This window comes from Planococcus citri, chromosome 5, assembly GCF_950023065.1.
Source record: "Planococcus citri chromosome 5, ihPlaCitr1.1, whole genome shotgun sequence".
Taxonomy (NCBI): domain Eukaryota; kingdom Metazoa; phylum Arthropoda; class Insecta; order Hemiptera; family Pseudococcidae; genus Planococcus; species Planococcus citri.
Genome location: NC_088681.1, coordinates 50,396,283 through 50,411,753, shown reverse-complemented (window position 1 = coordinate 50,411,753; position 15,471 = coordinate 50,396,283). Strand labels below are relative to the sequence as shown.

Genomic DNA, 15,471 nt, shown 5'->3' with positions numbered 1-15,471 from the left:
AATGTCTGAGTGTTTATTCCAGAGGAAAGGGGCCTTCAGCACGTTCATTTGAGCTCATTTGGCCACTTACTACTGAGACCCCTTAATTTCCGAGAATAGACAAGAAAAAATGTAAAACCGAAGAATCAATTTGGGGGTTTGCACTTTTCAAAGACAATCCCCCCCTCCCTCCCTCCCTCCCCCCTCCCAATTTGTGAAGGCATCAAAGTGACTCGAAATCATTACCAATCAGTTCGAGAGGTCAAGAATTTGAAATAAACCCCATTTCAAATTTCAGTCTCAAATACAAATAAATCAAATTTCTACTATTTTGTGGAAAATACTTAATTCGAATTTGTGTTCCCAAAAGTTCGTCAAAAATAACAAAATGAATTTCAGTCTGTGAAATTTAGTTTAATGGTGTGTTTTTGGATACTTTATTGCGAGTTTTCAGACCCCAAATTAATTAAGGGTTTGGCGTTTCTCAATGACAATTCCCCCCCCCCCCCCATCACAAATTTCTAATGTTTTGTGGAAAAAATTCAAATTTGAGTTCTCGAAAATTCGTCAAAAATTGAAAAATGAATTTCAGTCAATAAAATTTAGTTCAATGGTGTGTTTTTGGTTGTTTTTGAGAGTTTTTAGACGCCAAATTTCATTTTGTCTCCTTTTTATGACAATTTTTTCAAAACTGTGCCACCGATAAATTTGTTTGAAAGCTTCGGAATGACTGAAAACCACCACTAATCGCTTCGAGAGGTCAATAACTGGAAACGAACCAAATTTTAGATTTCTAATTCTATTTTATAAAACTTTAAGAATTTTTTTTCTGTGAAAAATGGGCTTTTGACTATTTATCCTATTTATCCTACAAAAGTCCTTTTTTTTGCTCATGACACCTTTTTGTCCTTTTAGTGTCATTTTTTTCAACAATTTTATCCAAAAGTCCTTTTTTTCAAAATGACTTTTTCAATTTTTTCCCAAAATGACTTTTTTAACGCCCACTCCCTCCCCCTCTTAGAAAATCTCAAGTGTTCAAAAACTATCCTACGTTAAAAGTTCTGCTAAAATTCCTTTGGTTAAAACCTTGAATAAAAATTTTGAACCTCCCACTTTGAAAAAATGCTGATCCCCCCTCCCCCACAACTCAAAAAATTCCATAAGTGCTCGAAAAATGACCTGCTGAAAGTCCTACTTAAAGTCCTTTTTAAGTCCTTTTTTTTTCATTTTGAAATTTTGTTAGACACCCTGTACTATTAAAAATAAAAATAAAAATTCAGCTCTAAAAATTTGTGTATTTTTGCATAGTTTTTCGAGTGTTTGCAGCTGAATTTCATTCCACCATCTTCCATGGTATAGTTTTTGAAAACTCCAGAATGACTCAAAACCGCCACCGGTCGATTCAAATGGTTGAGAGTAGCATATTACACCTAGATTTCAAAACAGAATTTGATCTAATTGAATTTTTTTAAAAAATTGTACAAACAAACAAAAACAGGACTTTTTAAACATATTTATCACTTGAAAAATCTGCTCAAAACTCCGAGGGTCCAATTAAATTTTTGTAAATTTTTTCCCCGACTCCCTACCTGTCTCATTCTACCTTTCAAGTGGTTCAATTTTGCATATAAATATGTATATGTAATTACATTCTAAAAATGTAATATCAAAATGGTCTATGAAGGTTCCCAAAGTCTAAAAAAATGTCATTAGTCTAACAATCTGGCCCAAAAATAATTAGTTCTTTTCATTAATTTTTTTTCTACAATACTTTAAAATTTACAAACACGTTTACCTTCAAAACTGCAACTACTGGGACGATTTTTTCACCCCGTATTTCAAACCCTTCAACAGTACGTAGAATTTACTTTACAATAAACTCAATTAAATATGATTTGCACGCTATCTGATCTCTTGTACTAAAAGGTCGTATCTGGTATATATACTCGTATTATACAATTGGGCTTTTATGCGAACTTCCCCATCACCCTTTATTAGGATAAACATAGCACCTGACAACTTCCGCGTATTTATTTGCCAAATGATAGGTAGTAGGTACTAGGTAGGTACCTCTCTTGATTCGAAATGAAAAAAAAGACCGGTTCACTCAATTCTATGGAAACAGGATTTAATCGTATATACGGAGCGAATGTGACATTCTAGTCGTCTCTTCACCCTTGTGAAATGTGGCACGACCCCTCAAAAAATATAAAATCACCACGAAGTACATATTTTTTTGACACCATCATTATCGTCATCTTCTCATCTCACTCGTATTACTATAAAAACCTAATCACTTTTGAAAACTTTTTCCCATTCAGTAATCTCGAATTTCTTGATTCGTACCTGGCGTCACTAGGGTACTGTATAATAGGTATGATCGACGTCAGTCATTTTGGTTGTCTCGAGTTGTTGTGTACATTCGTCGATAGTAAATGTTGTATAAGTGTGGGTGAGACTTACTCACACTTATACAACATTTACTATCGACGAATGTACACAACGACGTGAGACAACCAAAATGGCTGACCTCGATCATACCCATTATACAGTACCTTAGCGTCACTTGTCCGTTCCAGTACATTCGTAATCATTCGCTTTTCCCCCTTTTTTTTCTCCTCATTACCTACTCGAGTCAAATACGTAATACAATTTCGCAAAAAAAAAATATCTATCAGTCCAAATCCATTGAAACGAGCCGTTTTATTTTACCTTTTTTTTGTTTTTCATCTTGTGTTTTGAACAACAAAAATACAACGAGCTAACCTTCATGTATCCATTAGCGTTGGAACAAAAGCGTGAAAAAAGACATTAGGTTGGTTCTCTCTGTGTGTATATGTTTTTGTGTTTTCATCTTTCTCTCTTTTTGGTACAACTTGTACTACCTTCCATACCTACCTACTTTTGATTCGCGTTCTCTATAAAGCTTGTCATGTCGTATTATATTTTAAAACTGTCATACGCAGAAGACGAGCTACGGCGTTTTACATTGTTCCTTCTCTGTTGCTCGTATACTCTCTATTTCTCTTATTCGAACTTATAGCGTGGTGTACGTTTTATGTGTAGTTATACTATACTACCAGAGGTAGGTAGTTATGAGGTACCTTTTCTCAGATATTCGGAAACAATTTTCGAACTGTCATATTCAACAAGCCAGACCAACAACGAGCTTTACCTGCGAGTTGTGTATTCCTCTTCATCATCATCATCATCATCATCTAGCTCACACAGCTCTCTGTTGCTTTTGTTTCATCGTCATTTTATAGTCCTACCTCTCCTACCTATACTTTATATCGTAGTTATACGTTAGGTACAAGGTGAGGTACCTCTACCTACGTAGTTAGGTGCTTCGATTTAATATCATTTTCAGTTCTACTAGGTATGTTGTTGCACCTATCAACAGCATGATAGTGTGTCCTTCTCTTTCTCTTATGCACATTCTATCCTCTTTTTTTAGCCTTTTAATGCGTTATTCCCTATTTTAAATTCAAATTATTGGAATCTTCTATGGAATTATTTTTTGCATTCAAAATGAAAAGTGTATGTAGTATTAGATTAATTACCTAATATCAAATAAGTGTACAACTGATTGGGGCACGAAAGAGTAAAAAGAATGGAGGAAGAAAACTTGAAAGTACAAAAAACTGTTGGAATAATGAGTTCATATTTTATTTTTTTCATTTTTTTATGAATAAAAATATGCCTACCTACTTTGAAAATTATTCAAAAAATGAAGTACATACATCAAAATTGGGGGGAAAAACTGAATTCAAAAAGCTACCAATTTTTATGAAAAACTTACAAAAACGTTTAGTGAAATCAATTATAATACAAATTACCTTACAGTTCAAATTAATGACGAATTGAAAAAGAAAATGCGTGAAAATGATATCAAAATGAAAAATATGGGCTGGGATGGGTAAGAGAGGGAGAGGTTAGAAAGATGCTGAAAATTTCACTACATCAGCCTATGTGAGGGCAAGGATCCTTGGCTTCAAAATTTTAAAATTAGGTCATTCGCCATAAAAAAAAACTCATTGGGTTCAAAATGATTAAAACCACCATTCAGCTCCCAACATGGTAGAAGGGGCAATAATCTTTGAATGAATGAAAATTTTATTATTATTTGGTTCAGCGCAATTTAGCGCTATTCACAAATTTTATAAATAGGATACTTAAAAAAAAAACTTGAGAAAGAAAAGTTGAAGGGCAATTTTGCCCGATATCGAAGCAGCAAGCAAGGTTATTTTTCAGTTACAGTTTTCAGAAAGTCGTCGATTGTTTCAATTTTGAGCTCGTGTTGTATTTGGGTATTCCGGCAAAACCATGGAGCGTTAGTGGCGATTCGACAAAATTTATTTTGGAATGTTTGAAGTTTTTTCTTGTTTGTTTTGGAGGTACTGTACCACACTGGAGCCACATATGTAAATGTAGGGCTTGGATTTTCAAGTGCGAAGTTCTGTTGATTAGCGGGGAAAGTGTTTTGAGTTTGAAGTAGGTAGCTTTCATTTTCTGTGAGATGTGACTTGTGATAGTGAGTCGTTTGTCAAGGAATACTCCAAGATATCTAACAGCATCATCACTCCATTCTATTGTAGTGTTTTTGATATTAATGTTTCTGGCAGGGTTGCAGTGATGTCTCAGTGTGAAGACTTTTGTAACTGTTTTATTTGGATTGAGTTCAGGTTTCCAGGATTTTAGCCAGGAGTTAGTGGTGTTGATACTTCCCATGTAACGAATTGTAGACATCACACAAACCATCTACACCACCATCTACACAATTTTTTCGATTGTGAATCTTTTGGTATATTCTCAGGCTAATAAATCCCCTCCATTAAAAATTTTCAAAATTTTCTCTTTTCTTAGTAAACATTGACATGTTACATCCACAGGTCGATGTAAATAATGATGCTCTACAAATCAATCCACAAAACATCGACTACTTTTTGAAAAAAAATATCAAGAATTAAATGAGTGAAAAATGATGATGATATTGTGGATGTGTTTGTTGATGTTGAATTTCATATTATCGACACCAACATCGACATACCATTGACATGAAAACGTAATAGTTTAGTACTCTTAGATAAACTATTGTGCCGTTTCTATATAAAGAAAATTAAGTTCATCATGAAATTTGTACAGATCTTCTGTCTGTTCCTCGCAGAGATAGGCCTCTGCATGAATGCTACTCTTTGCAGGAGCAGTGGCCAACTCTGAGAAAATAATATTTGGGAAAAGTTTTCAATTTTGAAACTTATTTTTGTAGGGACTCTTTAAAAGTCGAGTAGAACCCTCCATAGGCCCCAATTTTTATTATTTCGTCGATTTTTTTTTACTTTTAAGCAAAGCATGCATACATTTATCATTCATAAAAGTTGAAAAATGACGCAAAAAATTTGAAAAAAGACGTAAAAACGCGTTAAAAAATGAAAATTTTACAAAAACTTGTGACTTTAATAAGATATGAGTGGAAAAAATCATTTAAAAAATTTTCCGATAGCGGAACTCGAATCGAAGACTTTCGGCAAGGTACATACACCTAGCCATCGGTATCGATTTACAAAATGTATTTTTTAACAATATATAACTAACTTTAATGTGAAACTATATAAAAAACACAAGTTGAACTGAAAAACACTGCCACAATCAGCAGCAAACGATTTTTATCAAAACTAATACCCTAAAATTCTTGATAATATCAACAGAATTGCTCACTTTATCAACTTTGTAGTGCCTAATTTGGCCAGTACAGGTCATCGGAGGGCGTGTGTGAATGTATGATAATGTATAGGACCTTCGAAGTTGGAATAGCCATATTATGTAATCGTACCTTAAAACAAGGGAAATAACGCAAAACTTTAAACCCTCCTCTTGTGAAATTTTACTTTTGGTCGTAAGGTCCCTTTCCGTATGCGCCCTCACATATACAAAACATCTACAATTACGTCTACACTGAAGCATCCAATTGTGACGGATTTTGATGTGTCTACATTTACATCGAAATCCACATCGTCGTCGTTACACGGGTTTGTTGGAGTTCGTTGATTGCACTGGAGAGATTATTACTTCGGGTGCATAAGCAGGTATCATCTGCAAATTGAAGAATTTTAAACCAGCATTGAATGATTCCCAAAATATGGAAGTATAATATGAGTTACCCAAATCCATTGAATCTAAAAAAATGCAGCTTTATGGATTTTTCCTCGGTGTTTTTACATTTCTGGAACAATGAGGGGTGGGATTGGATTTTATTCATTTTTAACTCAAATAATTATTTCAAAAATTGAAAAAAGTTTGAAAAAATGGAAAAAAGTTTGAAAAAATGGAAAAATGCCGAAACTGTACACTCTACCCCCCCCCCCTCAGAACCATTCAAAAATCAATATTTTGCTAGCTTCATTGCAAAAAATTCAAAATTGCCCACTTTACTATTTCCCCCTCCCTCGTCAGACCCATTTTAAGGTCAATATTTTTCTAGCCCTCCTCCCAGTTGATTCTTGATGGGGGGGGGGGAGCGGGGGCACAAATCCAAGTTATGAAATGGTGTGGATCTTCATTTTGTATTTTGGAGCTCTACATATAACCGGGGGACTACCAGTTTAGCCGAGCTAACAGATAATGCACGCCATCTGTTAGCAGAATCAAAAAGCTGAAACTGGTTCGAGCGTCTATAGAGGTCAACACTGAGGAGCTCAGGGTCTCTAAACTACCCGGCTAGCTCCAAGGTGCTTGTGTAGATGTCACTAGAAAGCAACGGGAAACTACTAGTGGAAGCTCGAAACAACGTCGATTCCCCAGAATAATCGCAGTGGCAATAGGCATTCGCCTCACCCAGTTAGGGTACCACAAAAATGCGATTTCCAATGTCCTGTAAAGGACAAGGAACCACGACGACGACGAATGTAGGGAATTGACGTTAAAAATTGGTATCAAAAAAAGGGGGAGGTGTGATTGCCGGGGGGGGATTATTTTGCTACGAAGCTCGCAACTCCTTCATTATTCTTCATTATTCTTTTCTCGCAATTTTTATGATTTAAAGGAATTTCAAGTATACTTGGATTTTCAGTCTGACTTTGAAATTATTCTCAATTCAATGAAAGTCTGGAGAATTTTTGAAAATTTAGTGCTTGCTTATAGAATTAGGAAAAAATTCAGTTTGAAGGATATTTTCAGCCGCAGCTTCTCATTCTCGATCGTCTACCTACTACATTGCTCGTAATGCGATTACAAATCGTGGAAATGCGAAAAGCTTATTTTTGATATACCCACGATATACTTAAATCTCATTATCGTATCCATTTTACATGCAAAATTCGAGATGAAGACCGAGTTAAAATCCGAATTGAAAAAAAAAGGAGACAGACGCCGAGATACTACAATAAGGGGAAAAGATAGACCTGTAAAATCTTCAGCCATGAATTCAACAACGAGAGGAGAGGATCATCGAAGGGAGCTGAGGGTAGAGAGGAATGACGTATAGGTAGGTTCATCTCTCTTGTTGTGTAGGACTGCATTTTAATATGTGATGATTTAGCGAAGAATGAGGACGAGGAAAAGCGAGGGGTGTATCTATAGGTAAAATAGAATTATAAATATGTTGGCGAAGGTCCCGGTAATCATCCCTTTTTCAAGTCGCGCAGCACAATTTAACCGTATTATGCTTATTGGTTGAATGCTCACGTGCACTTGGATACGAAGCATGCGATTTGAAATACTTACTCGTGTTTTTTCTTTTTTTTACAATGTGAATGTAAAGGAAAGAGACAGTTGCTGTAAAAAATATGAGGAAAAAACATGTACATACTTAGGAGAGGGGTAGAAGAGAACCCGAGCGAGCAAAAAATACCTATACGTATCCCGTTGTCGTAGAAGCAAAAAAGTTAGATCATCTTTTAATGTAAGTTACGCGTGTAATTTTAATCGATCCTTTCTTTCGCCCAATTTAATAATTTTTTTCAATGGAATAGACTAACCCGAGGTGGAAGTGGAAGCTGTGCTGGTGACATTCGAGAAAGATTTGTTGCTCGTCATCGTACTCGTATACTGCGAGGAGTTGAGGTGATGAGGAGTTTCGTTAACGAAATTAATTTTCGTAAACGAGCTCTTTGCGTAGACGAGGACGTCAGAGCCGAGGTGTGGCAAGGACGTGGGGGGAGGGGGGAATTTGCATAAAAAATGCAGAATTGAGTCGTCGAGCAAAGGGTGGCAGAGGGTGTGAAAAAATGCGTTAGATTTTCTTGTTGAGGGAATGCGTAAGTATAGTGGCGCCTGAGGCGGGTCAAAGAAACGCAGGGGTTTAGGGAAAGAGATAAATACTGAGATAGAGAAAAGACGATTTGCGCAATTACCGAAAAATAAAAGAAGAAAAATACAATTCATCTCGAGTTACCTACCTCTTTCTATATGTATCTGCATCTCTCTCACTTTCTTAGATCTGCTTGCTGCTCGTGCGGTGGATTTTTTCTTGTTTTCTTTTTCTTCTTTTTTTCGCAGTCGCGTTTTTTCACCCTTTATAATTTTTTGGTCGGTGGCGCGCCGAGCCGCGCCGCGCGGAGAGCTCGGATGCCGCGTACATCAAAGTGAAACTTCAAAGCTCTATTACGGGTTTTTGCGAGCACATCCCTGCAAATCCCCGTCACACATTTTACCATCATCATCATCGTAACCGGGTTCTAATAACTGTACTTTGTGTGTGTCTGTGTATCCCGAGTTAAGTTGGCAATGCTTTGTAACTTTGAACGTTGTATTCGCTTTCAAACATCAAAGCGAAATTCGTTATCTTTATTTAACTTATTGAAATAAATATCAGTCGGTCTCTGTTACCGCCCGGTTTTCCGACACAGCGTAAAGTACACGTCTATGGTGTTTTTGTGCTTTAGCATTTTCACTCGCAGAGTCAGTTCACTTGTGTCTGTATTCGGATACAGACAGAGCGACGATGTTACTTTCGCGATACAGTTGCCAGTTCTGTAGATATCTCTGGTCGTGTACTATTTGGTGAAATTCGAACGCGATCTACGTCACTTTTTTTGACCAAGTTCGATATTAACTACCGAGGTAAATGTGCGAATAAACGGTACCGCGATGTGGCCGGAATCTGCTGCGAACAACAATGGCACTCAAAGTGCGGCGACGCAGCAGCAGCAGCTTCAGCAACAGCAACGTAAGAAGAAACGCAAATGTCGTTATCCTACAAAATCCACCTCTGTCTGTGCTGCTGAGAAGCCAGCAACTGCTACGAATTTCCCAGCTTCAATCTACAATCTGCGCAGAAAACGCTTACTAAAAGTGAATCTGCTGTCGAGGACTCGACCAATAGTAGTGATTCGCGAAGCTGAACTGGAACGTAGGTTGTATCGGGTATTCAGACTTTCCCAAAGGCAAAAACGAGTCGATCTTTTGGATTTGGATAAGCTCTACGAACGGTTATCGACGCTATTGGATAAGTGGTCGTGTCCCGAGAACTTGAAGGCCAAAGTGAACAAAACGTGGTTGGAGAATTGGTGCAAGAAGTACAACGTCGAAGTAACCAGAGAACAATCTTCACCAGCATCTGATGATCTACCAAAAGACGGTTTTGAAAAGGTGCTGGACGAGTACGATGAAGATGAAGTATACTTGTGTTTCTGTTTCCAATTCAGCTGGTCTAGTTTACCCGATAAGCATATGGGTGCTGGGAGTAACGTAGAAGATGACATGGTTTGGTTGCTAATGGCGGCCAATCGGAGTGGCAGGCATCGTACCAGGGTTTGTGTCGTGGGTAAGGAATGGAGACCCGAATGTTTAAGCCATGTTAACATGGTAAGCCAACCAGTAGTTTATGCAGGAGGTGGAGATGGACAAGTGACCATGGATTTATTCACTTGGTGGTTTTATCACGAGTTCTCCCCCGGAGCCTTAACCATTAATAGAAAAGTAGCTCTGGTAGCCGAATCGGAAACGTTGCTTTCCTGCTCATCTTTCATTTCCCAAGAAACTAGAGCCAAAGTATTCTGGATTAAAGACAACCAGTCGAGAAAACCAGCCGAAGAAAACGTCGCATTGACCGAATTGAGAATCAGATACGCTAAATTATTGCTCTCATCTATCTACGTCGAAGAACCAATATCAGCTGTGCAATCGTATCTGGCTCAGTTCACCTTGAAAGATGCGTTTCCCCTGCTGCATAAAGCTTGGCTCACAATTCGAGTTGAAAGTTTCACCAGAGCGTATAAGCAATTGGTTATGTCTAAACGTGACTCAGCCACTGTCAGAGGTATAGATGGATTCAGTGATCTGGAGCAGATCAATGGTGATGGTAGAATGTTACTAGAGCTGCAATGGATGGCGCATGATTTAGGGCTGGAGATAACCGATGATGATCTTATTAGTTGGGCTCGTACGGGAAGAGTTCGTCAAATTGAGTCGAATGGTGGAGCAGGGGCGGGAATGGCGAATCAAACTTTCAAGAAGGAAAGTTCACCCAGTGAACAGATTCCGAGTGCTGCCGAAGCGGTGGAGTACTTGACGAAAGCGCTGTTGTGGATGGAAACCGAAGCTTTGGATCCGAATTACTTGCTATTTGTTAGGAATATCGTATTGATCGCGAAACAGGCAAGGGTTCTAGCGTTTATTTTGATATGTAGGATTAGGGGAGGGAAAAGAGGGAGGTTTTATGCTTGGGATTAGGGTTTTACAGAATTTGACTCATTTTGAGAGAGGGTGAAGGCCGAGGGGGAATAATTGAATATTTGAGTTTTTCTTGAAGTTATTCGATTATGACTTGAGATTGCTTGATTGTTGACTTTTTGGGTGTTAGATGTCGCATTGAATTGAGAAATGCCCTCTTGTGATTGGCTTAAAAGAAGTGTATCGACCTCTGCAAGTGTATGCTTCGTTTGAGGATCGCCTACATCGCATGAAATGGCTTGAATTTATGATCTTGAGAACATTTCAAATAACTTACGATATTTTTTTTTGAGTATCCACGATGGAAGTTTAGGGTTCAGTTATCCACGTTATCAGATTGAGTTTGAAGTTTTCGGTTTTCGTTTTTTGTTTTTCAATTCAGGCTTCAGACCAATTTGAATAATTTTTCTCTCCTAATTTCATTACTTTTTGCTCATTCGAGTGATTTTAATGTTTTTTTCAAAGAGATTTACATAATTTGAAGATGTGTTGAACACTTTTTTTTATGCATTCTTAGAGAATTTTACCTAAGTTCCATCACTTTTTGTTTCTACTCATTTTTGAGGGTTTTTGCTACAGTTTAGCATGTTTTCAACAATTTTTCATGCGGATTTGGTTGATTTTTTTCAACTTCATAATTTTTTGTAATTTACAGTTTTTTTTAAAGCTTTTTACTATGGAGAAGTTTTAGCGATATTTTATGCAAATTTTACTCAATTCTTTGAAATTTTGGTAAACTTTGTCAAGTTTTGTCAAATTTTGTTGAATTTTTTCAAATTTTTTCAAATTTTGTCATATTGTGTTGTCTATTGCTAAATTTTGTAAAATTTTGTCAGACTTTGTCAATTTTTTTGAAATTTTGTCCATTTTTTAAAAATTTTGTCATGTTTTGTCAAGTTTTATCAAATTGTGGAGAATTTTGTAAAATTGAAAAAAAATTGTCATGTTTTGCAACATTTTGTCAAACTTTGTTAAATTTTGTTAATTGATAAGTTTTATCAAGTTTTGTAAATTTTTTCTGAATTTTGTTCTTTTTTGCCAATTTATTTGTCAACTTTTTTTGCTGGTCAATTTTGCCAAGTTTTGTAAGTTTTTCTGAATTTTGTCAGATTTTGTTAAACTTTTTGTGTAAGTTGATCACAATTTGGCGATCCTCAATGATATTCATTTCAATTCATGCTTAATTTATCAATTCAAATCGTTGAACAGATCTCTCCACCCCCCCCCCACCCAAAAAAAAACCTTTAAATTTGTTGCCAAAATTTCTAAAATTATGTTTTTGCTAAAATTTTTAAAAAAAGACTCGATTTAAATCAAATTTTGAAAAAATCCTTTTTTTTGCAAAAGTTGTCAAAAGTTTTAATTTTTGTCCAAAAAGTCTTGATTTTTCCAAAATTTCCGAAAAAAACTCTTCATTTTGTGAAAGTCCATGTTTTATTAATACTGTCAAAAAGTTCCAACTTTTGGTAAAATTGCTGATAAATTCCGGGTTTTTTATTCAATCATCCAAAAAGTATTGATTTTTGTGTTCAGCAGTAAAGTCCTGTTTTTTTTTTTTTTTTTTGACAAAAATGCAAACCTAATATTTGAAAAATTCTATTGTTTTGTCAACATTTCTAAAAAATGCATGTAATCTGCCAATTTTTCCAAAAAAGGTCCTTTTTTTGAGAAAAATGAAAAAAAAACGGTTTTTATATCTAAATTTCCAAAAAATTCCAATAATTTTCCAAAATTTTTAAAAATTTGTGTTTTTGCCAAAGTTTTAAAAAATGTTTGCTTTCTTCAAATTTTGAAAAAAATGTTTCTTTTGCAAGAGTTTTTGAAAGTCCTATTTTTTTGTCCAAAAATAAGTAAGTCTTGTTTTTCCAAAATTATCAGACAGTCCTGGTTTTTTTTTGCATAAAATGCTTTAGAAAATCCTGTTTTCTGTTTTTGATGAAATTGTCAAAAAATGGTACCATTTTCTGTCCAAATTGTCAAAAAGACCATTTTGTGTAATAATAATCAGAAATTCAAGTTCTAATTTGTGTCAAAAAGTGCTTTTTTACCAAGTGCAATTTTTTTGTGTTTTGTTTTATTTTGACAAAAATAAGTTTTTAGGTAACCCAATTTTCATACTTACATTTTTAGCAAATTTTATTGAATTTTCACTTTTTTTTAAAATTTATTATTTACGGTGTTTTTAAAGCTTTTAATTGTGTTTAGAAGTTTCAACTAGGTATGTTTTATGCAATTCTTGCTGAATTTCGTTGAAGTTCAATGGGATTTCAGCTTTCATCATCTTTTGGTTATATTGAGCGACTGATTTTGAATAAAATTTGATGAAACTGTTGAAGAGAAACTTTGATAAAAAAAAAAACAAATAATGTTTTAGTTTAGTTTAGAAACGTTAATTTAAATTTAGGTTACCGTTTTCGGTTTTGCCAAAATCAATCAGTTTTCTCGACTTTTGAAGTGGATTAATGTTTTTTGGGCTGGAAGTCGTTCTTGACTTTTGAAAACTTGAAAAAAAATCACCAAACTTTCTGACAGAATTGGCGCCCAACGTGGGGCGCCAATTCTGTGGTATGAAATAATAGGCAGGTTTTATCAAAACGATGTATTCCATAATATGTACAATCTTAAACTGTTCAACTGTCTCAGTACAAACTTACTGTCTAGCTTGATACCAACTAACTTAATAAACCATATAAAAAGGTCATGTTTAAGTGTTGTACTTTAATTCACTCACTCCTCAACCTATTCCTCGAATTCACTCTGACTCATCCAACTAGCTCACTCTCTGTACACTGCCCTATTTCTCATACAGCAGTCTATAATCAAAAATCTGGGTTATTATGATATATGTACTTCTTGGTGATTAGCTCATCTTAGTTTGGGTATTTTCATTGAATGACAATTCCTGGATTCTTTACCTAGCTTATCAATGTGTATTCTTTTTTGGGAATGGGATCATCACGAATGGAGTTTGATTAGTTACTTTTGACCTAACCTATGTAATTAGATTATTCCATACTACATATGTTTGAATATACTTAACAAATTATGGCTTACATGTATTAATTTTTTCTTTCTTTCTGATTACAGGCGAGTAAGATGGGTTTAGCACCGCCAACCCATCCGGGTACCGGTTTACCATTTTTCTGCCATAACGGCGAACACCTAACGCAGCCGCCGCCAGCACACATGGGCTACAATCCTTACCAGTTGGATCCGAAAGGCTCCGGTGAGTACTGGCGGGGATTAAGGGGGTCGCCAACAGGACCAGGAGATTGGAAACGCCTCGGTCCTCTGATAACACCAGGTTAGCTGAAGCTTGTCTTGTGCTTTGGGTTTTTTGTATCGTAATACGTTTTTGTTGCTGAGTTGTTTTTTTTTGTTCGCGTTTTTGCGTTGCTGAATATTGTTGGTGATTGGTGATTGTGTCGCTGATATTGAAAGTCGACCGGGCAACCTGTGCGAGTGCGTATACAGTGTTAATAATTCATATTAACATATGTAACCCGCCGGGCTGAAAAGTACAGCGTATATAAGCCGCTGCCTCTCGCCTGACGTGAGCTGTGAGCTATACAAAATACACGTCGACGTCGTCGTATATGTTGCAAATTACGTTGACTATACACGTTGTCAAATGTAGTTTGTGTGCATAACGACAACATGCAGTACGAGTACGAGTACGATGTCGTTGCTGAATGACGATTACGTCGAGTACACGCTAAAAGGAATTTTAAAACGAGTTACTACCCTTTTACCAGGCGTATTTTCGATTAATCGTCGCTCCCTCGCGACGACGTTAGACGACAAAACGAGAGCAGGGTCGAAATGCGAAATGGGACAGGAGAGAATTTCACTTTGAAAAATGCCGCCAGCTTGAGCTCGAGGAGTCCGGTGTGTCGATGTCGTGGTCTTCCTATTCTCGTATATATGTTACACGAGGTGCTTGATCTCGTTTTGGCAACAAGAGAGGGCGACTTCAAACGATGTTTTTTTCATTCGCTCATTGTTCCTATACTTAATGTAAATTCCAACAAAAAAAAAAAAGTTGAAAAATTTCATAACGATTGGCAACGTTGGTTGTTGGTCGTTTGGAAAAACATACGGAGAGCAAAGAGTCGTGCAATACGATGAGAAAAAGCTCGAGTATGGCTTCTCTCTCTCTCTGCTTTATTTTTTCCAACTGTATGACTACTTTGGCGCGCGAAAAAATGCTGTTAACACTCGAAACTCGCTCTCGTAGGTAGCTGAGCTTTTAAAGTGAACTTTATTTTTTACTCTGCTCGTTGGGCATTCGAAAGTGTTGAAATATTGACGACGGTGTCGCGAAAAGTGTTTTTTAGCTGCTAGGGTATAACAAAAGCTCGCTCTCTAAAGGGTTATTACCATTAGGACCATATACTCTTGATAAACAGTGTTTCCTAATGTGTCTAAAGGGTAATTTAATTTCATCGCCGGGGTTCCCTTAGGCTTATATTCGCAGCACGGAAAAAAAACTGATACTTAGGTGGCCCCCTTATGTAATATCGACTCACGTAAGCTAAAAGGTTCACCTCGGTATTAGCTTCTGTAGCATTTCAAGGTGCGGAAAGTTTGCCAAGTATCTTGCTGCTTTTTTTTAAGCATCACTTGGTTAAAATGCTAGGTTCATTTTTTTGTTTAGTTGCCAATGCAGCGGTGTTTTTTTTCTCGGCTTTTTCTTGTACAACACCGTGCATGTGCATTCGTGACGACCTGGTACATCAATATATAACCTTAATTACGAATACGTACTCGTAAAAGCTTTTGTGTTTCCATTTGTAAAGATGCCTCTTAAAAAGCTCGGAA

The 15,471-nt window shown here is 36.3% G+C and overlaps 2 protein-coding genes across 4 annotated transcripts in view; both read left to right on the top strand.

Annotated features, from left to right (window-relative positions):
- pan (pangolin) overlaps positions 1–15,471 on the top strand; it is a 286,631-nt gene that overhangs the window by 214,715 nt on the left and 56,445 nt on the right. For 2 of the 3 annotated variants that reach the window (XM_065369040.1, XM_065369038.1), the window contains exon 4: positions 13,738–13,954. In XM_065369040.1, the coding sequence (XP_065225112.1) occupies positions 13,738–13,954 (217 nt within the window). The remainder of the gene's footprint in view (positions 1–13,737; positions 13,955–15,471) is intronic. The other variant, XM_065369041.1, reaches the window with a different exon arrangement.
- On the top strand, positions 8,888–11,053 carry LOC135846791 (tigger transposable element derived 5-like). The gene is made up of 2 exons (XM_065366074.1): positions 8,888–10,575; positions 11,033–11,053. The coding sequence occupies exons 1-2, from the start codon at positions 9,067–9,069 to the stop codon at positions 11,051–11,053; spliced, it is 1,530 nt and encodes a 509-aa protein (XP_065222146.1). The 5' UTR covers positions 8,888–9,066.